Source organism: Kryptolebias marmoratus, linkage group LG18, assembly GCF_001649575.2.
Source record: "Kryptolebias marmoratus isolate JLee-2015 linkage group LG18, ASM164957v2, whole genome shotgun sequence".
NCBI classification, from domain to species: Eukaryota; Metazoa; Chordata; class Actinopteri; order Cyprinodontiformes; family Rivulidae; genus Kryptolebias; species Kryptolebias marmoratus.
In genome coordinates, this window is record NC_051447.1 from 8,641,412 (window position 1) to 8,664,484 (window position 23,073).

The 23,073-nt window shown below is 38.3% G+C and overlaps 1 protein-coding gene across 1 annotated transcript in view; it reads left to right on the top strand.

The window, feature by feature from the left end:
• The window catches only part of ptn (pleiotrophin), a 69,641-nt gene that overhangs the window by 26,597 nt on the left and 19,971 nt on the right, over nucleotides 1-23,073 (top strand). Inside the window, exons 2-3 of the mRNA XM_017411681.3 lie at nucleotides 16,656-16,750; nucleotides 18,094-18,267. Of these exons, the coding sequence (XP_017267170.1) occupies nucleotides 16,656-16,750; nucleotides 18,094-18,267 (269 nt within the window). The remainder of the gene's footprint in view (nucleotides 1-16,655; nucleotides 16,751-18,093; nucleotides 18,268-23,073) is intronic.

The window sequence follows — 23,073 nt, forward strand, 5'->3', positions numbered from 1 at the left end:
AATAAGTATGACTCGAAGTATATGTTGTGAATGACTCTCAGCTACAACAGCACCAAATTTTACCACTATCTCTGTAAAACTGACTGAATTATAGCTCTGTTTGTGTTTTATGAAGTCAATTGAATGTGGGGCTTAACTTGAATTTGATTGGCACTGAAAGTTAATCAGTTTTAAAGGTACATCCAGTAATTATTTCCTAACAGTTTCAATAAATAACATCCAGTAGTACATGGGACATTTTGCTAACAGACAAAACTAACTGCAGACAGTTAATGGCAACATTTAAAACCAAGATCTTGCACAATTTGTTAGCGCTTAGGATTTGTGTTGGGAATCATTCTCAGCTACTAGTACAACAAATTTTAGATCAAAATTTGTAAAGTGGATTGAATTATGGCCATTTTGTGTTTTTTAAGGTCAGTTGGCTGTGGCAGCCATCTTGAATCAGGCTGATTCTAAAAGTTAGTAAGTTGTAGATGTACATCCAATGATTACTTCCTGCAAGTTTCACAAAAAATAGTCCTGTGCTTCATGAGATACTTTGGTAAGCATGTTAACAGTTTAAACTTCTTAGTGTTATGTCTCTTTAAGGAAAAAGTCCTTCCAGCTGTGGTCTATTGATTGCACAGTAAATAATATCTCTTGAGGGGAAAGAACACCCAAAGAATGCCAATTTGTCAAATATTTCAACACATTGTGAGTCCCAGCTCATCACATACTGACCCTTTCTGTAAGTGTGAGACGTAATTACTAACTCCTTACCAATATTTTCTTCAATGTGCAGAGAACCTCTCTATAGCTCCAGTGTCTGTGTCCTGCATTCATTACTGATGCACCGGCAGGCAGGAAACTTTTTAACATGTACCATGGTGCCTGTTAGGAAGGGGGTGAGGTTAGTGCTACCACAGGACCTGAAAATAGCTGATTTTAGTGGCCCTTTGTTAGCCATGAAGTTCTTTTTTTTGTTGTTGTTTGTTTAATTGTTTTTGTACCATATATATATATTAAAGATTAAAAATTCAAAGGGTTTATTGTCATGTGAAGAGCTGGGAACATGTTTCCCTGAGCAATGACATTCGTACTTTGTTGTCCGCAACGAATGCCAAACAACAGTTTAGCTGACTTCAGTCAGCTGTTCAGAAATATTTAGAAATGGATAAAAAATTAAACAACAGTAATACAAAATAAAGGCAAAAGTACTAGCGAAATCTAAAATGTGCAAAATATATGTAAGATTAAAAAAAAATACAAAATAAGGCAATACACAGTCAAAATCTAAAAATCTGTGAACATGTTACAGTCGAGTGTGAAATCAGTCATGGTGTGCAATCAAGCAACAACACATTAGCATGGTTTTAGACATCAGTCACCTGTTTAGTAGTCTAATAGCTCTTGGAGAGAACTTAAAACGAGAAGTCCTGCATTTCACGCCTCTCTTCCTCCGGCCTGAGGATAGAAGTGTAAACAATCCGTGCTGGAGGTGGGTGGGGTCCTTGAGGATGGAGGCAGCCCTCCTGTGGACTCTGCGGTGGTGGATTCTTGGCAGAGAAGGCCGTGAAGTCCTGATGATTTTTCACAGCAGTCGTCGCCACGTTTGCAGTCCATCGCAGTAGTGCTGCCATACCACACAGTGATGCAGCTGGTAAAGTTTCTGAATATGTTAGGCAACATACCAAACTTCCCCAGTCTCCTCAGAAAGTACAGCTGCTGTTGAGCCCTCTCAACTAGCTGTCTGGTGTTCAGAGTCCACATCTCACTTTTGTGGACACCCAGGTATTTGAAGCTGCTCACCTTCTCCACCTCAAGCTCTTGAATGATTAGTGGTTGACGAGGTCTCCTCTCCTTCCTCGTGTCCACTTTTAACTCCTTTGTCTTGTTTGTGTTGAGAGTGAAATTGTTGTCCTAACACCATGACACCAAGCAGGCCACCTCCCTGCTGTAGGCTGCTTCATCCCCTCCACTGTCACTGCGATATCATCCTCAAATTTCTGGATGATGTCTGGGTGGGAAGCAGCACAGTAAACAGGGTGTAGTGGAAGGGGCTGAGAACACATTCCTGTGGGACTCCAGTGTTTGGGAGGATCCCGACTAACTGGGGCCTGCCACTCTGAAAGTCTACAAAATGGTAATTATGTTACTATTGTACAATGTAATTGATAATTAGATGCATTTTTCAGTCTGCTTTAGTTATATTTAAAGAAAAAAAAGCTGTTTCTTGACTACATTGCTTTTACCCTAACATGTATGATGATGCATAAGGAAAGAAATGTTTCATGATGCTCATCATATTGCAAACTGGTGACAAAGCCTCTGCATTTGATTTGTGATGCCACGCTGGTGTGAAATTAATTTGAATTCAGTTTTTTTTTCAATGGCACAAACATTTAAAAAGAAAAAAGTTTTCAAGTATGTTTTGCTGCAAACTTGGGTCCTTTGAGTATTCACACATGAATCCTTTAGAGTGGAGCACGTAAAATATTAAAGAGGCCTAACTGAGGGGCTGCACAGAGAGCCAGTGAAAGTTATTTGAACAGTAAATGTTGCAAATGCGTAAGGAGCTCCAGAATGAAAAATATTGACTTTTAATTGGCGTCCGCTCACAGGAATATGGAATGAGTTGAACCGAGCAAGGGAGGCGTTTATTCAAACTTTTGTGCCTTTATGTACACTTTCTTAAATTTTGAAATTCTCTAACATTTGTTTGAAATGTTTACGCTCTGAAGCATCACTAAAACATGTGCTTTTTGTACGGAGTTTTTTCCACTTAAAGTTTAACTACTGTGTGGCCCTGTGGCTCTCTTTGTGCAGTGAGAAAAGAAAACTGAACACCGTGATACTGCAGTTTTATAATCCTTAACAAGAAGGACATTCTGTGAGAGGGTGGTTTGAACGAACCAATGCAGGTTAATGTTCAGATACAGGCAGGTGAAGGTAAAAATATATTTTATTGTAATGAGACCAGATGGTGCTGCAGAGGCAGAATCCTCAACTATGCGGCTTGAAAACGTGAAGCTGAGCGCAAAATAAGAGTGAGCCAAAAGAAATATACAGAAAAATAAATAAATAAGAAAAGATAAGAATCTGAAAGGAAGTAGCTAAAAATGAGGGCTTATATGTAACAGTGCGGTAAAGACTTGCATAGGAGTTGTGTCGATTAGCAAAAGGGTCAGGTGTGCTCAGGGTTCTAACTGACTGAAATAATCTGGAGGCTTTGAAGTGACATGATAAGAGCTGTTTAAATTCTCTAAAATGTTAGGGAAAGGAGATTAACGACTTCTTTTATCATCTCCTTTGGCACGGCAAACAATGAACCTTCATTTATGAAAGAAAAGTAGATTCGAACTTTGTAATTCTCGCTCATTGGGTTTTTTTCTAATCAGGATTCATGTAAATAAATATGAGATTATAAAGGTGAGCAGCACAGGTGAGTAAAATGGGCTGACTCCAAACCTTAAAGATTTGTAGATGTACATTTGTCGAGTCCTCTCTGAAAGTGTCGTTAAAATCTGTCCACTGGTTCATGGGATAACTTGCTAACGCTACAGACAAACACACACACACGGGTATTATAGTGTTTGCCTTTGGCAGCAGGCGACAACAATAGACAAAAGGAAAGCTTTTTTATTATATCATAAAACTGCAAAAACATGAAAAATGGAAGATGATTAAAACCTGTAGACCATAAAACCTCACAACAGCTACTGCAGGTTGTTGAAGCAGTTAGCGTATAAGGGTAATAATGTGTTTATAGTTGTAATGATGTAAAAAAAAAAAGGAGGCACTGAGATGAGTGGAAGGATAAAAGAAATGGGTGGGTGTTAGGAGAAGTAATGTGATCAGTGAAATGAGGTAATCACACTAAAAATGAAAGCGTCAGCTCATCTGTTTCAGCTGCCACTTTTGTGTGTTTATCATAAAAAGTTTGAGCCACTATTCAAACTTAGCTCTGTGTTCACTCACACACTCTTAGTTCACAGCTGAGACCTAAACCTAACCTTTAACCCAAAAACTGACATTTCACCATATTAGGACGGGGCTGAGGTCCCCAAAAGGACTAGTGGTCCTGACAAGTGTGTATCCCAGAGAAGGGCTTTAAAAGGTAACAAAACCAGGTAAACACACACACACACACACACTTATAAGGAGGCAGGCACACACATGGTGTTTTTGTTCCCGAGCGTGGCTCCCTTGGGGCTCCTCAGGGGCTGTTCTGCAAGATAGCGGGGACCCTCTCCACACACGCTCTTCCCCCCACTGTCTGACCTTTACAAAACACAAGTCAGAAATGTGTGGCATTTTCCTCTAATCATCTACACCCCAACACGTGAGAAATGGTGCTGCACCTTAATTAAGGAATCCCACAGTCCCACAGGAAAACCATTTTCTACAATGAAAATCACTACAAAACCCAGAGGCGTTATTGTACTCAGCATTTTCTTTAATCACATGATTATCTGTACAGTCATCCGTATTTTTGCACGATTGTTTATTTTTCTTTGCCTTTTTTAACATAGGCCTGACTTTACGCGCTTGTCTTCCTCTTTCAAAGGCCTTTAACTCTTCCCTTGTCAATCCTCTTCTCATTTCATCTGAGCTAGAACCGCTCAAAGGCTCAGCTCCAAAAAAAAAAAAAATCCAAACAAACAAAAACAGAAGAGCAGGAAAAACTCCTGAATAAATCCTTTCAATATGCCTCGTGTCTCTTTGAGGCATTTCTGAATCACAGCTCCTGAGATGGGAAAGCCGCACGCAAGCAGATTTTTCTTGCTGACTTTTCCCAAGAACCTAGTGTTGTCTTCTCTGTAACTGAAGATAGACAAACAATAAACCACGCAAAGACATCCGTCAGTGTAATGGATTTCTTTTCTCCCCCTCCTCCGTCTGAAGTGACTTAGCAGAAAGGTGTACGAGAATGGCAAATCGATGACCAAGAAAAGACACATTTTCGAAAAGTTTTGCGTTCAACTTTTGTACTAATTTAATCATTACTCTCCGAAGGCTGGCAGATTTTCAGAGAAGATGATAAACTCTGGTCCAATCGACATTTTTGAGGGAACCTAATGAGCTGCAGCAACAACAAACCTTGCTGTTCCAAAAAGTAGCACAAGCAAATTATCACATCTAGCTGTCAGCATACGAACGTAATAACCGTATCAAATGCCATCCACCAGTGTGCTACAAATCAAATCAATACTGTTCAGCTAAAATACCTGTTGCGGAGAAAACAATCAACTTATGCATCAATCTGGAGACCTTTATTCTTATTTGGTGACTTCCATAAAAGCTACACCAAAGTTTAGTCTTGTGTTCTGTCATTGCTGTTCTCAAAGTTCTCTTCATGTATTTGCTTCTTTAAGACTAATTCACGTGGTTCTGGTTTAGCTTATATTATTAAATTAAAGTCTTTGAATGAACGCATATCACCTGCTGCTTTTCATACCAGAGTTTTAGACAAAGATCATCTTGCTTTGAGAAATTTTGGTCAAACCTTGAAAATAACATTTTGCACAACTTCATGATGTCACAAAATTTGTGCAAATTTTGTAGTATGTGGTGTGAGTGAGTCTAAGCTATAATCACACTCAATTTCAGGTCAATATCCGTAAAGCTGGCCGAGTTATAGCCATTTTTGTGTTGGGTAAGGTTGATTAGCTGTAATGGCCATCTTGAACTCAGACAGGATTTAATGTTTGCATTGTTCTCATGTGAATCATGGAGAAAGGCCGTTTGACATCAGTAGATTCTTCTCTGTTTACAAGGTTAAGGCGGACTTGATCAAGACGGTGCTGAGAATACCTTTATTTCCCTCATTTTAGACCCCTAATTTCCAATAGGATTTAGTGACGAGGCCTCTGAGTGGTCACTGGTACACAAACCAACACAGAACCCAAATCTAATGAATCCAGCTTTGGTAAAGAGCTATCAGAATTCTGTTTGGTGAAGAAACTTGATCTTCAAGTCAACATCGCTGATGGAAACACAATCAAGAAAATGCAAAAATCAAACTTCTTTTTGTTCTTGATGGGCTGTGTTATGTTAGTTTACAAGGCAATGGCACCAATAATTTGGACAGGAGTGTAAGACACCCCCCAAAACCAAACAAACATCGGAATATAAAAACCTGATGGAAAATATGTTTATTGATCATTGAACTGAGTTAATAACAGAAATAGAGAAGCGTAAAAAACTCAGAATATGCAGCGGATGCGTACGAACATTTATCTAGAAGTAATTGACAATAATTAGTTGCAAAACAGCTAATATTTTAAATGCATAACAATCTAGTGAACATGCCACAGCACATCAATTACCCCTAAAAATAGGGCTTTTATTTTTGGGGGATGGTATTTTCTTACTTTTTTCCTTTTTTCTTTCTTTTTTTGTTTTGATTAGCAAATGGATTCAGCACCATTAGCTGTTCAGTTTTAAAATCGCCCCCAATCACACAGGCTTTTTTCAGGAAACAAACAACAACCTAAAAGAGAAACAGAACAATTTAAATGAGCATGTCTGACACAGGAAAAAGGAGAAAACTAGTTAACTTTATGTATCTCCTTTAAAGTTAAAGCTTCAAGTAACTTTTTTTTTGGTTTAAATATTCATGTTTTTTCCTTGAGTTGATACATCATGAGCCAAGTAGCTAAAAGAAAACATTTATTAAATGAAAAAAAAAATAAAATTTAGATGACTGAAGCACCATTTAATAATAGGCCACCAGTCTTATGGGCACCTTGCTCCACATTTATCCTAATTCTACCTTTTTGCAAGACAAATGAATCATAAGCTCCCTACGGCCAACATGCAAAAACATTAATCACGCCGCATTTGGAATCGGACAGGGTTTGGACATTGATGGAGGGATTCTGCTTGCAAATAAGGGAGTGGAATGGCTCTCTGATTCCTACAGTATAAGTGTACTCTTTATTGCTCCCATGATGTTCTGCAGACCTTATTCGTTTGGACAAGTTGGGCTAATGAGTTGCGTTTCTGGCAGGTTGCATGATTTCCTTATGGACTGATCAAGTAATCCAGAAGGAGCGGGTAAGTCATTGTACTGAGCGTAATTATGATCATTGCTGGACTTCTATTGTAATTTTGTTCCGACATTTTTATGAAAGTTAACTTTGCTCTCGAGGGCAGCAATTAGGTCCCAGTCTTTGCATGGCTGTTATAGGATGAGGACACATTGAAGAGATTGCCCTCTGAAGAAAGGTGAAGGCAGACGATAATGCCTTTGCCCTTGTCTCTGTGTGTGTGTCTGAACGATTTTAATAAAATTTCCAGAAAGTAATTACTGCATGTCTATCAAACAACTGAATAACTTTTAGATTTAATCCAGTTGAAGATGACTGCCACAGCCAATTGACTTAAAAAACCTTTAACTTGCCTATAACTCAGTCAATTCTAGTTTACAGTGTACAGTTTGGCATGTTAGCAGTGGAGAGTTATCCCCAAAACATGCACCAGGAGCTACCGGATTGCACAAAAGTGTTGTTTAAAATTTTGCTACCAAATTTTCAGAGTCAACTCTTGTCTGTTAGCAAGAGGTTGCACTGACCATAGAAAGGCGTGCCATAAATTTTTCAGAAAATAATAATTACAAATACTTCTACAACTGATTACCTTATGGAGACAATCCAATTTAAAAGGGGCAACCACAGCCAATAGACCATGTAAAACACAAAAATGGCTGTAAGTCAGTCAATTTTACAATTATTGCATAAGCATTTGGTATGGTAGTTGCTAAGAGTCACCCACAACACATATACCATGTTCTATGTGTTGTGAAAAATCTTTGCCTGAAACCTTAACATTAACTGTTAAGTCAACCCTGTTTGGCTTTTAGCAATATATCCCATGAACCACTGGACATATTTTAATGAAACTTTAAGGAAATAATCACTGCATGTACATGTACAACTGATTAACCTTTGGACTCAGTCCAATTTAAGACGGTCACCACAGCTTACTGACATTAACCAACACAAAAATGGATATAACTCTGTTAGTTTTACAGACATTAAGCTCAAACTTGGTGTAGTAGTAGCTAAGAGTCCTTCACAACACGTATTCTGAGTGTGACATTTAATGAGATTCAACATAATGTTGTTTTCAAGGTTTCACCAAAACAGCTCTGTCATTTCCCAACATAAGATGATCTTAGTGTACAATTCTGTCGGAAAAGGCAGCAGATAATATGAATTCATTCAAAAGATTCTAGGCCTTTAATTTATTTAGGTTTCTTTTGGTTGACATGTAGAATTATTGTTTCCTGCTTGTGATTTCACATAAATAGCAGGAAGTTTGTATTCATGCACTCAGATCTTATTTAGAACCTACAGGTGCAGTGAAATGCTCAGAGCAGCTCCTGTTCAATTGAATGGATGGCTTTTTAACTAGAGATGAACCTGTGCTTTTATTAGATTGCAGCACTCATGTTATTTGGCTCATTTTCTTTTAACCACCTGGAAAAATACACGTCAGCAGGTCCAATCTTTTTCACGCCGCTGAAAGTGAGGACGAGGCAGAAAGGAGCGTATCTTTAAAAGAAATCATCAGTTTAGGCGGCACAAGGAGGTGTCGCCTTAACGGGAGAAAAAAAATCTATCAAAATGATCAGAAATTCCTTCCTGTCATAAATCACTGAGGAGACAAATGGACCCTAAAGACAAAACATGTACCACCAATCACCTGCTGTCAATGGCCCAGCTTGGGATTTGTCGGAATCAGCAAATTCAGAAAGTTTTTTGACGTTCTTAAGACTGCATTGATATGTTGCATCAACGCAAGCAGCCAGGTGGCCGAGGTGTCTCTTGTGCTGCTGGATCCGAGATGAGGATTTGACAAATGGGCCGACTGATATCGTGTTCTTATGTGAAGACTCAGCACAACTGCTGCTCTGTTTGGTAATCACGCAGAACGCATAGCGTGGGATGTTTTGGGTTGCTAATCTCATGAACCACAGGAGAGATTTAATAAAACTTTCAAGGAAGAGTCATTGGCTCAACCTTTGCAGCTGATTCAACTTTTGGAGCCAAATCAATTCAAGATGGCCACCACTGGTGACTGATTTAGAAAAATATATAAAAGGCTATATTTCTGTCCATTTTACAGATAATGTGCTATAGTAACACATACTTCCTAAATGCTACTCATTGTTCAAGAGCTCTGCTTTAAACTTTGGCCTCAATCTTTGGAGTCAACCCTGGAGTCTGTTAGCAAAATATCTCATTAATCACAGGGCGGATTTTAATGAAACTTTCAAGGAGTAACCATTAGGTGTACATCTACAACTGGCCGCCGCAGCGAATCCACAAGCCAAAACAAGAACAGCTATAACTCAATCACTTTTGCAGATATTGAGCTAAAATTTGGCGGGCGGGTGATATGCATTTCTTTAAGGAGTCTTTAATTTGCTGCGTGTTTGTCCTAATTTAGTGACCAGTGAGATCAGTAAATGCCAAGAACGTGTTACATCCCAAAAGTTCTTTTTGCAGATATAAAAAAAAGGACAAACTTAAATAAACACGTCATAATTTGAAAATGAAGTCTGTAGGAAAAAAAAAGTTACAATTTTGCAAGCAACACACTTTAAATTACTATCTAAGGGGGCAGAAAGTTATTAAAAACATGTATAATTTATAAGCAGCTCAGAAATGATGAATGAATACATAAATCTTGTGATAATATTTGTTTTCATGATTATCACCGAGGAAGGATTTCTTCATTACATGCCCCTCCACGCCTCTTATATATTTACATATGTCTACAGTAGATAAGTTCTGTAATTAACAAAGACTCAAATCGAACAGATTCAATTAAAGAACCCCAAATCTATTTAGCACAGTGTAAAGATGGTGGAAAGTTTTGTGCTCAGTCAGTGCAGCTAACAACCCAAACAGCCTCCTTTTTATTGGCCCATATAACTGATTCATTAAAGAGGACATAATATTTCTCATTTACAGCTTTACATTTTTATCCCAGGACTCCAATAAAGCAGCTTTACATTATTCACAGTTCAATAAAATCCAGGTTTTACAGTCTCGTTATGCAGCCTTACCATAACGCTGTCGTAGTTCCTTTTTTTTAAGCCCTGAACCCTGTAAGGTCTCCTGTTTTCTGATTGGTTCTGGATCCCATGCTCAGAGTATGTGCTGTGAATGCCCCCCAGCTGCTACCACACCAAATTTTAGCTCAATATCTGTAACACTGCCCGAGTTACAGCCATTTTTGTGTCTGCAAAAGTTGATTAGCTGTGGTGGCCATCTTGAATCAGATTGACTTCAAAAGTTAATTAGTTGTAGGTATACATCAATTGATTACTTTCTGAAAGCTTTAATGAAATCCGGGCAGTGGTTCATGAGATATTTTGCTAACAGACAGACAGAGTCGACTCCAAATAATTAATAACAAAATTTGAAACAAAGATCTTGCAGATCTATTTGCGCTCAGGATATGTGTTGGGGATCAGTCACAGCTACTACCACACCAAAATTTAGCACAACATCTGTAAAATTGACTAAATTATTGCCATTTATGTGTTTTTAAGGTTAGTTAGCTGTGGTTCTCTGCAGGGAGCATTTAAATCTCTTATCACTGATGTACATTTTACCAATCTAAAGGTAAACTGTCTTGGGTAGATTTGTTCAAACACACAAAGAGTCACTGCAGGTTCATTGATTTGTGGCCAGTATTGGCTTTTCTCCCCTCTTAACTTTACTGATCCGGAACCCACAACTGTGTCTAAATCAATTGGACTTTGTGAGGCCTGGATGGGGCTAAATCATCCACTCTGGTGCTGGATGGTACAACCCCAATTTTGAAAAAGTTGGTACATTGTGTAGAATGTAAATAAAAACAGAATGTGACGGTTTGCATTTCTCATAAATCCATATTTAATTCACATAGTAAACCCATCAAATGTTTCAAGTAAGAAGTTATACATTTCTTTTTTTATTTCATGGCAGCAACACATCTCAAAAAGTTGGGACAGGGGCAACGAAAGGCTGTAAAAGTAGATGATACAAATAAGAAACGGCTGGAGGAGAATTTTGCAGTTAATTAGGTTAATTAGCAACAGGTTAATAAGAGGACTGGGTATAAAAAAGAGCATTTTAGAGAGAGTAAATATCTCTGAAGTAAAGATGGGCAGAGGTTTACCAGTCTGTGGAAAAACTGCATGTAAAAATAGTTGCGCTATTTCTGAATCATATTTTTCAACAGAACATTGGGGAAAACTTTAAGTATCCCATTGTCTACGGTTCGTAATATCAAAATGTTTTAACAATCTGGACAAATGTCTGTTCGGTGGTCAGCCGAATCAAACTTTTTAGAAATCACGGCCATTACATCCTCCGTGCTAAAAAGGAGAGGGACCATCCGGCCAGTTATCAGCACACTGTTTAAAAGCCAGCCTCTCTGATGGTATGGGGGTGCATTAGTGCCTACGGAATGGGCAGCTTGCACATCTGAAAAGGCACTATCAATGCAGAAATGTACAGTATATATTGATTGTAGAACAACATACTCTTCTTTCAAGAGGTCTTTTTCAGGGAGACAATAATAAACTGCATATTATACCCATTACAACAGAGAAGAGTTCCAAAATTGGTTTAATTTCTTAGTTTAAACATTTAATATGTTTATATGTTCCATTGTGAATGAAATATGAGTTTATGAGGTTTGCAAATCATTGCATTCTGTTTTTATTTGCACTTTACACAACTTTGCTAGCACTGGGGTTGTACCCGTTTTAGTGAGATTTTGAAAAAAAGGTAGTTTTTTTTTTCAAAAAGAAACTACTTGAAATCTGGCGTACAAGTAAATGTAAAATTGTGTGAATGAGCGAAAAACCTGAATGTGTGTTAATGTGCTCTTTCTCTCGCTGAGCCTTGTCGTCTGCCTACACACAAAACTAATGTTTCAGCCTGAGGTCCTGGTGTAAACACTATATATTTGATTCACACTCCGGCTTTTACTTTTGGAATGTGCACGACAAACAAAACTTTTTTTTAGTAATTTGTTTTGCAATCGATTGTGATCAGAACATAGCCGGCAGTCACATTATCAGTGTTTTCTATAATGAGTTTTCAGTGTTTTTGCTGGAAATTGCCCTAAGACTAACCTAATGTGTAATATATATACACCAGGCATCTTATCTCATTCAGACTAAAAAAAAAAAAAAAAAGTCTCACTCAAAACTTGCTCTGAAAAAAAAAAAAAAGATGAACTTGTCACAAACTTTTCGTCTTCAGATCATTGAGTGACACTCGGTTATACTTGAGGCTTTACTTGGATAAACCTTCAGGTGCAGCAATTTCCTGCTCTTCTTGGTATCTGAGGAAAGTTGAGAAATGATTGATGAGTCTGGTCGTTTAGTTTCAGGCTGGGACAGGGAACAACTTAGGCAGCACATTAAAATATTTTAGCATGTAATGATGTACATCAAAGTTTTTCCTCCCAAAAATGTGATACGAACATAAAAAAAAGTTGGTTGACTGGCTTCAGTGTAAAAAAGGGACTGATTTCAGTTCAGTCTGTTAGTAATTTATCTCTTAAACCTCTGCCCATATGTTAATGAAATTCTCACAAAGTAATCATTAAACATACATTTACAACTGATTAACTTTTGGAGTCAACTGGATTTAAAATGGCTGCTACAGCCAATTGACTTTCAGAAACACACAAATGGATGTAACTTAGTCGGTTGTACACATATTGAGCTAAAATTTGGTGTGGTAGTAGCTGAGAGTCACCCCCAACACATACTTCAAGTGCTAACTGATTGCATGAGCGCTTCATTTAAAAAACCTTGGCATTATATGTTGCCATCAACCCTGTTCGTCTGTTATCAAAATATATCATGAACTGCTGGATGGATTTTAATGAAACTCTCAAAAAGTAATTATTGGATGTATATATATAACTGATTAACTTTCAGACCCAACACAATTCAAGATGGCTACCACAGCTAATTGACCTAAGCAAACACAAACATGGATATAACTCAACCAATTTTACAGATATTGAGCTAAAATCTGGTGTGGTAGTAGCTGAGTGTCCTCCCCAAGATATACTCTCAGTGCAAACAGATGTGAGTTTTTTTTTTGTTAAAAATGTTGGCATGAAAAGAAACAGGCAGTACCCTTAACTTCAAGGAATGCTATTTTCATTTCTTAATTTGTTGACCTTAACAGCAGAATTTGCTGGCTAAAGAGGGAATGATTAAATCTAATTCTAAGATTTGCTTTTTGTTATCCTACGGTGTTTATTCAAAGTCATCATCCCCCGTCTCCTATTATGCCTGCATTGCATTACGGGCTTATGCTTGGGACTAACTGAGGGAAAGGTTTCTTATCTTTCAAAAGGCCACAATTCCCTTTTCATAGAAAATGATCTCTATCAGGAGGCTTTTATTGGATTTTCTCTATGAAACTCTCAGAAGTCATTGTATACACTTCTTACGGTTAGGATTCAATGATGTTTCTTCATCCATTTTTTTTTTTAGGGGGGAAGTGTTGCAAAGCTGGAAGAGTTTGGAGTTCCTTAGAGCTAATATTAAAAATAAAACTGGGAGACAGAGTCTGAAGTATTTAATCAAAGCTGGATTTGGCTGTGAGCTGCCACAAATAGAAAAATAGAAGTTCCATCATGTGAAGGATTCAAATAACTCCTCCAGGCAGGAAAAAGAAAAAAAACAAAAACTGCAGACATCACTTTATAGCTCATTATTATTATTAGCTTCTGAGTTCTGAAAGGCTTTAACTTTAAAATTAAATATACTTTTAGAAGAGCTAATAAGCTGATATAAAGTTTAAACATTTCCGAAGATTTAACAGTCACTGAAACCTATTTGAAACTGAAATGAATGAACAGGTTAATCGTACAAAGCAACCCAGCACTAAAAGTAGGCTTTTGATTGATTAAAAATGGCAAATGGATATTATTTCTCTGCGAGGCTCGACCGTTCTACGGGAATCTGAGCACAGAGGAGCATTTTTGGTCTCAGACTTTTGGTAATTGCCTGAGTCTCCTGCTGTCTCCCTCTCAGAGACGATTGTCTGCAGCAGGATTGTACTTGGAGACAAAAAAAAATAAAACTAAAAAAAAATTAAAAAGTGGGAAAGGGCAGGACTGCCAGAGACAGCAGTAATTTTTGTGGCAGTACAATTTAACACCTCTCTGTTGATGCAGAAAAGGCAGGAGAATCAAATAAAACAGGAAATTTAATGCATGACAACTTTGTTTTACTACTTAAACTTTAAATAATGTGCTGTCAGTTCAGACGGCCAGGTGCTTTAGGAAGGATTAAAGAGCAGCATACACCCAAACGCATTTAACATTTTTCTTGACATTCCCAATTTTTGGCTTTGTGAAGCCACACAGCCACAGGTATTTTCTTTCTGTGTGAATTTATTCTTTATAGGGCAAACACAGAGCAGGTTAATAACCCTGTTTGGGCTCAAAGGTCTTTAAACACAACTCTTTGGGCTGTTTTACTCCTTGTGATTGCCAAAAAGTTAAAAAAAAGGGGACAGTCATCAAGTTTGGTTTGATCAGCTGTTCAAGTCTCAGTCCAGGAACAATATAGTAAACACACAAAAACAACAATTTACTGTCCTATTTCTGATCCAAATAAACAAATTATTGGAAACATAGAACCAGATCTGTGTTGTTAGTTGTTACACTCAAAATAGATTTTTGTTTAAACTTTTACCCAGTTGGTACACATCCTCGCTAGATAGCAATCATTACAGTGAATAACAAAGTTTTGAAAAACTAGTATTTGAGCACAACTTTTGTCAACATTGGTCAATTATTCTATATACTGCAATCGCCCCACTAATGACCAATAGGTAGGTGTAAGCTGGGAACAAAAATACACTAAAACACACTGGAAAGGCCACTGATGGCACTAGCCAAGAGTCATGACGCCATCTTGCTAGGTGCTATGTGTGTCACTGTGTGCTGTTGCTTTCTCATGAGTCCCAAAACACACAGAAATAGCCTTATTTTAATTTAATAAACATATATCAAGCATAATGTAAAAACAAGGGTAACAAGTATTTTGTAATCAGCCTCCCACCAAGCCCGGTCAATGCCAGCTCTGCCTCCAAATAGTTAGACTAAATCAACATGCCAGCTCAGTGGGGTTTTGCTAATGTGAGAAAGTTATCAAGTGCTGTAATCATTTTAGCTATAGACCTGTACATAACTGCACTTTAGGTTAATAAGTTATATACATGTTGATTTAGTCTAACCAGAGCTCTGCTACCAGTGTCTGTAGTTAACTGCATTTAAACTTCTAACTTAAACTCTTTTTTTCCTCATAATTCTGGACATTTTAGGTCTTAAATGCACTTCAGTGTTTAAACATGGACAGCTGAGGTTTGGTCTCACCTGTACACTATCTTACTACTATTTAGCATATAGATTTTACCGAGGTATGAAGACTAATGGCTGTTATTTAGGAAAATGTGCTACCAACACTGATATATTTTCAGTAAGTTTGTATAGGCCTAACCTCAGTATCCTGCTTTACAGTAATTGTTTCAGTCCAGTCTAGAGAGATTGACTGCCCCTGATACAATAAAACAATGATTTAGACTACATTTATGGGGTACTTATATATGGCTTTACCCTTGATTTGCTTTGAACTACTGTTTTAACCACTATTAATTCTTAGGCATTTTTTCTTATTTTCTGTAGCAGACCAATGTATCGTTGGTGATGTCTGCATGAAGATGTGAAGCAGCTGTAACAAACTAATCCTACCTATCTATCTAGCTACCTAGCTATTGCATGTTTTGATTATTCTAACAATTAATGACAAAGGTTTAAGCATCTTGGATGAGTTTATTTTTAGTAAATTTTCCCTCCTTTATCCATGGTCTACTGCCATGAAGACATCATGTAGCACCTACCAAAATGGCGACACAAACTCTTTGCCTTGGTAGCACAGACTGCGCTGCGGTTGACCATTCTTTTGTATTTCTGTTTTAGAGATTGGAACATTTTTAGACTTGTAAAGCCCGTTAGATTAACAGAAATGTTTGCTCACTGCTTGTCCTTTTACATGTCACAGGTATTGATCACATTCTCAACTAAAACAAATGGCAGATTGAAAAATAGCCATCCTTCTGAAAATTAGTTCAGCGTTAATCCTGGTTGGCTGACATGTTTTCTGGGAGTGAATTGTTACATCTCACACAGTAACTGATTAAAAAAAAATAAAATAAATGTACTGGCTTACGAGATATTTCCAAAGTTTTGACTGGGACAATGTATTCAGTCTGAAGGGGCCAATAGTTTTGATTTAAACCTGTCTGATGGCTTTTTCTAACTGTGACACGCTCTCACTGAGATCGATAGTGAGTACACATATGACTGTCAGCACAACTGCTGTGCAGACAATCAAAATGTTGATATTGGATTCCCGCGCAGTGGGAATAGCACCAAGATGAGATGGAAAGATGGAAATCCCTCAGGCTATTTTCGGCTCCCGTGAGACTTCGAACAACCAATGTTTTTGTGTTTTTCTCCATGTTTTTTTCCCCAAACTGTTGACTGTGTCAAGTTCCGGTGCATTTTCAGGAAGGCTAATATATAAATTGTTTATGTCTCTCTTTTTATTATTATTATTATTATTATTAAAGAATGAATGGACTGAAGCAGTGGACATGGGTGGCCGCAGTGGCACTCCTGGTGCTAACGGTGATGGCAGCGGGAGGAGGCAAAGCAGAAAAACAAGGTGATTTATTCATTTATTTATTTTGCGATCAGTGTGCACGGTTGTTATAAAAAGAAACAATTTCTTCTAAGTACTCTTGAATCAAGAAACAAATTAAGTTGGACACAACTTGAAAAGAAAAGTTTGTAGTTAAAGTAATTGGTCTCTTGTGAGCGTTTACCAGAAACAAACAAAAAAAGCCCTAATTTGCGAAGGTAAATCCAACCACTTGGGAAAAGAAAACAAAATTTAAACTAATTTAAATTATAGAAAAATAAATAAATTTGCATTGGAACTAAAGGCAAGCGCCGAATTCATTACAAAAGTCCAAAAGGGAGTAAATGATGTTATAAACAAAGCATGTAGCAACTTAAAAATAAAAAAAAATATTTGAATAGGATTTAATTTCATACCAAATTTAATACTTAAAATATGTAAAGCAAGCATTCCTTGAAGACATATATATCATCCACCGCCATATTGCTTAAGATTAAAACAGAGGCCTCACATATTCTGTCAGCACTCAGACTATGTGTTGGGGATGACTCCCAGCTACGACCACACCAAATTCCAGCTCAGTGTCTGTAAAATTAAGCGAGTTGTAGCCATTTTTGTGTTTGCTAAGGTTGATTAGCTGTGGCGGCCATCTTGAATTGCGTTGTCTCCTATAAGTTTGTCAGCTGTAGATGTTTCAATAAAATCTGTGCAGCAGCTCATGAGATATTTTGCTAACAGACAGACAAACAAACATCCATACACAGACACAGGCAATTACACGATCGCCTGTCTTTAATGATGACAAGATATATTGAAACTTAAAATGTTAAAACAATATTTTATATACGTATTTTAAACATAAAATTGAGAGTTTTAAAATATTTTTTTACTCACTTAAACCTAAATTAGACTTGCCCAAGCTGATACCAATATTTAAAAGCCTCATTAAAGGTGTTCACTGCAAACTTTACCATAAAACATGAAAATAGTTACCCTGAACTTTATAAAATGATCCAGTTTGAAACCATTTCAGTAGTTTTCCAGATATATTGATATAAAATCCAGGAATGCGGGTACGCATTCAATGTAAACAAAGCACACAGTTGAATCTTTTCAATGCCATGTGGACGTTTGGAGTTCCATAAAGACAGAGCTCAGATTCAAACACTGCTTTATTGGTATGATTTTAGATTGCCAATTATTCTGCCTTGTGTCTGACTTTTAGCATCCGTTGTCAAATGTGTTTTCTGAAATATTTTGGTGCTTTTTTTTATTGTCCAAAGTTGTTGCGTTTTGCACCTAATGTCCGCAACGCTCAACAATCTGGTTTTGAAGTCCCTTTAGCCATGTTCTGACGGCTTTTACAGGGAAGAAAGAGCGCAGGTCCGACTGCGGGGACTGGCAGTGGAGCGTGTGTGTGGCCAACGAGGGCGACTGTGGACTCGGCACCAGGGAGGGAACTCGCACCGGTACCGACTGCAAGCAGACCATAAAAACCCAACGCTGCAAGATCCCCTGCAACTGGAAGAAGAAGTTCGGAGGTGAGACTGTGATTCAAACGCCGATGGATATTAACCACATAACTTTAACTAGAACGCACCCTATTTCTAGATATATTGTAAAAAGCCAACTTTTTATTTATATGTACAAAAACTATCTGGAAAATTCCTCTCCTGCACAAATGAAGGATTCTCATTTGTCAGTTCACACCTCTTCATGAGCAAGCTATTCAGACAAACAATGGCCCAATTTTGAGAACAGCAATCCATAAGCTGGCTAATTAGAGGTACAATAGAAATGTCTGCTGAGAAATGATACATTGTCACAGAAATAATCATCCAACATTGTTATTATGAGTCCAACAGTGTGTACAACAGTGTGGCAGGTCTTGTTTTGGTTTGTGTGGGTGTGGAAGAGGATACACCATGAATATCGTTTGGCACGTTCATCAAATTCTGGGTAAATTGTTGTCAATACGGGCGTGTCACAGCCGAGAAAAGTTCATTCACAAAACCTCAACCCGTGTGTAGCTGCAGAATTCAAGAAGAGGTGTGAGGTCCAAGAGCTTTCTGGCCTTGAGCTCGGCGAGATCCCATCGCAAGATAGTTTCTAGTTTTCTTTTCTTTTCTTTTTTTTTGGAGCTTGAGCCTGCAGCTTTTCCTGCTAAAGTGTCTAGCAGTGACAAGCCTGGGGGACTTTTGTTCCCACGAAAAGCCCTGTCAGACAGGGAGCCTGCTGCTTTCCAATGAGCCTGTCAGGAATGATGAACAGAGTGCAGGCTGGCCCCTGCTAACTGGCTGTACACATTATAGCAGCAAAAGTTTTTCACTTTCCTTTTTTTTAAAGTGGCAAAAAGTTACATGTATTTGGAATTTACATTATGGAATGTTATTTAAGAAAATACATAAAAATGAACAGATGCATACTAATGACATCTATTTCATGATAAAGAATTTTGAGCTGTGTCAACTAAATCATCAGCTTTATATAAGCTCACCCCAGTTGAAAACACAAGTAAGCACATTTAAATTTTATTACTGGATCTTCCATAGTTATAGCACATCATTTTGGCAAAATATGTGTACACAACAGCATATAACACTCAAGAAGATACTCTAAATGACCTGCAGCAAGATGTACCACAGTTAAAACATCATGATAACATTGCATACTGACACAAAGTGGTAAAAAAAAGGTGAAAACAATACTTGCACTTCTATAACTGGTAATATAGGCCATCCATTATGTTTTATTGTCTTTGCCTGACATTGAATACAATTTACTCTGTTCTACGTATACCTACACATTTCATCCTTTGTGCTTTACCGAGCTTTTATTAGATTTTAGTTTATTGCCTTTTGTTTTAGTTACATCTTCGCTCGCTTTGAAAAGAATCAAGAGTTGCGCCAGGGTGCTTTCTAAACAGTTCTGACATTTAAAGCTCGCAAAAGCACAACGCAGCACAAAGTCAGAAGAATTACCTGTGCACAAGTCGTTGTTTCCACCTGCATGACCCAAAATAAAGGAGCACCTTTGGGGACCGGTGACACAGGTCGCAAACACTCCAACTAATGGCTCTGAATACATCAAACAAGGAAAACAAAATTGCTGCCATGGCTGTTACACCATTTATTCAAAAAAACACGAAGCTCAAACAGATTCAAAGTAGGGTGGGAGCTGAAAGGGGACACTTGATACAAACGAGTCGTACTCATGGGAATTTGTTTTATGTGTGTGTATCCTGCATCGATGGGTCACATCTGCCATAATGGAGGTAGGAATGTTTTGGCAAAGAACAAATCTGATTTGTGAACAACAAAACATCATATTCATGCCAATATACAGAGATATTTTCTGTAATGTCTTACCTTCCACAAGTTTGCATAGTTCTGCAGAGTAGTTGGGGATTTTTTTTTTGTTTTTGTTTTTTTGGAGGACCCAGATAACAAAACCACCTAGCAAATAAACAGAGGTGACCTTGATAAAACTTTACAGTGAGTGGTGAACGAAAAGCGCTGCACAGAACTGATGCGATGAGTTCAACTAAAGTTCAAACCAAACTGAAAATCAGGAAAATTCAGAGATGAACAAAAGCCAAGAAAACCACTTGAGCCGACACACAAACACACACAAATACTAGCAAAATAGGTTGGAAGCAGAAGACCAACTGAAAAGGAAAGAAACAGAAAAAGCCACAAAGGGGCTAAAAGGATGATGACACGCAATCGTGAAATTACAATGGCTATAAAAGGGTAACAAGTAGTAAAACAACTATTGTCTCATTTTGTAATTTGCACATCATCGATTCCTCTCCGAGGAAGGAAGAGCAAAGGTAACGAGCATATAGTGCAGAGTTTCTGTGTGTTTCTGTCAGTTCCACAGTGTATCCTTACATATAACATTTAATTTACTTTACAACATATTGTGTGAACGGCTTAATGACAGGTATTCCTCTCTATTTTAGACCTTACAAATGCCATGAAGCATCTCTCCTCCAAGTGAACTTTAGTGATTGAGACTTCCTTAAAAATGTTTTACTGGGATTTATTTCCTGGCCACAGGCAGGTGGATGGAGGAAAAGGAGGTGGTGAGTGTAGTTAAATGCTCTTTGTTGTTTTTGCTCTAGACTGAGTGATGCAGCACCGATTTGTTTTAGACAGGAAGATAATTTTGAGCTGTAGGTGAGCCGTTTATGATTCAAGGATTTTCCTCATCTCCTCATTGTGTGCTCAAATTGAGAGAGGACAGCATAGTGGGCTACTCGATAGTGGATATGGTCAGAGTACATATTTATTCATTTACATCCCACAACAGCTGAGCAACAAAGATATAACAGAGCTCATATTTGCACTCGATGGATGGTCGAGCGTATGTTTGGAGAATAGAAAAATCGACTTCCACTGTTTACGGAATATACTTCATTTTGAGTCAAGAAGATGCTGCAAAGCAATTTTTTTGCTACGGCTGAGCTGCACAGCTACCTGAAGCAGCATGATTGTCCGGATCCTCCGATGGAAGATCAGGATGAGGCAGTGGCAGGGAATAACCAGGAAAGACTTGCACACAGAGTTGTTTTCACATTGCTGCACTTCAGTTAGATAAAGATGTATTTACCCATGGAGTATATTGATCATGGCTTATTTTTGCTTTAATTAGTGTTGTGTACAAAATTTAAAAGTTAAATGAGTAACTCAGCCATTTGCTGCTCTAAAATATAGTTTGTGGTGGTAATATTCTCAATTTTACCAAATGAGAACATTTTTATTTTCACAATTTATTTAACCACATTGTTCAGCATAGCTGTCTCATGCATCTTACTTTGAGCGGCTCCCTCTTCCACTATCATATCTCACTCAACCTGTAAAATTCTCATTTTCATGTCATGCTCTTCTTTCAGATATTCCATTTTCTGCTCATGAAATTGTAGCGCTTGCTTTTCATGCCTAGACATCCTTTTTGGTCTCTGCTGGAAGGAAGTGGCAGCATCTTCTCTCTCCACCCTCACCAGATGTGAAGGGGGGATCTTCCATCAGGATAAATGTAGCATCCTCTGGGTAAAGCACAGTTAGAAACACAAACTTGTGAGGTCCTTAGACTGAAATAAAAATAAAGACAGACACAAACAGTAGAATATTAGTACAGAAGGAGGTAACTGATTTACTGTTGTTGGTATATTTACCATTTGTGTTCAGTTCTTCATGACCACTGTCCATATGTTCACCTTCTGGTCTACCATCCAGAGGCTGCTGGTCCTCTATTATTCCACACAAAAAGTCACCCAAAAACAAAAAAAAAACTTCCATCTCGCCCTATTTGTTCCACATGGGGGGTTCCACTTTCACTTCAAGCTCGGGTTCTCTACCAGATGCCTGGGAGCTTGAGGGTTCTACGCAGTATTTTAGCTGTTCCTAGGACTGCGCTCTTCTGGACAGAAATCTCTGAGGTTGCTCCTAGGATCTGTTGGAGCCACTATTACAGTTTGGGGGTCACAGCACCGAGTGCTCCGATGACCACTGGCACCACTGAGGCCTTGACTTCCCACAACTTCTCCATTTCCTCTTTTAGCTCTTGGTATTTTTCAAGCGCTCCGTTCTCCTTCTTCTTGATTTTACAGTTGCTTGGGACTCTACATCTATCACCACTGCTTTCATATGAATCTTATCTATCACCACAATGTCCAGTTGGCTGTCACCTGTTTGCCAGTCTGTGTCTGGAAGTCCCACAGTATCTTAGCCCTGCCTTTCTCCACCACCTTAGGTGGAGTCTCCCACTTTGACTGTGGGACTTCCAGTCCATACTTGGTACAGATGTTCCTGTACACTATTCCAGCCACTTGGTTATAGCGTTCCATGTATGCTTTGCCTGCCTGCATCTTACATCCTGCTATTATGTGCTGGACTGGCACAGGGGCATCTTTACACAGCCTGCATCTTGGGTCCTGCATGGTATGATAGACCCCGGCCTCTATTGCTCTTGTGCTGAGGGCCTGCTCTTGTGTTGCCATGACTAGTGTCTCTGTGCTGTCCTTCAGCCCAGGCCTTTCTAGCCACTGGTAAGATTTGTTCATATCACCCACTTCCTCAATCTGCCGTTGGTATATGCTGTGCAGTGGCTTGTCTTTCCATGAGGGTTCCTCTTTCTTCTCTTCCACATTGGGTTTCTGCTGCCTGAAACATTCACTTAATGACAAGAACGCGGGGTTAAATGTCCAGAGAGCGAGACCAAAACCAGACACGGAGACAGCAGCTGAGGTTAAGTGCTTTATTTACAAAGTGGTATATCTGTACAGTGCGGGTGTTGAGGTAGGATCTGGAAAGCAAGAGGGACAGGGTGAGTCTCGGGCACCA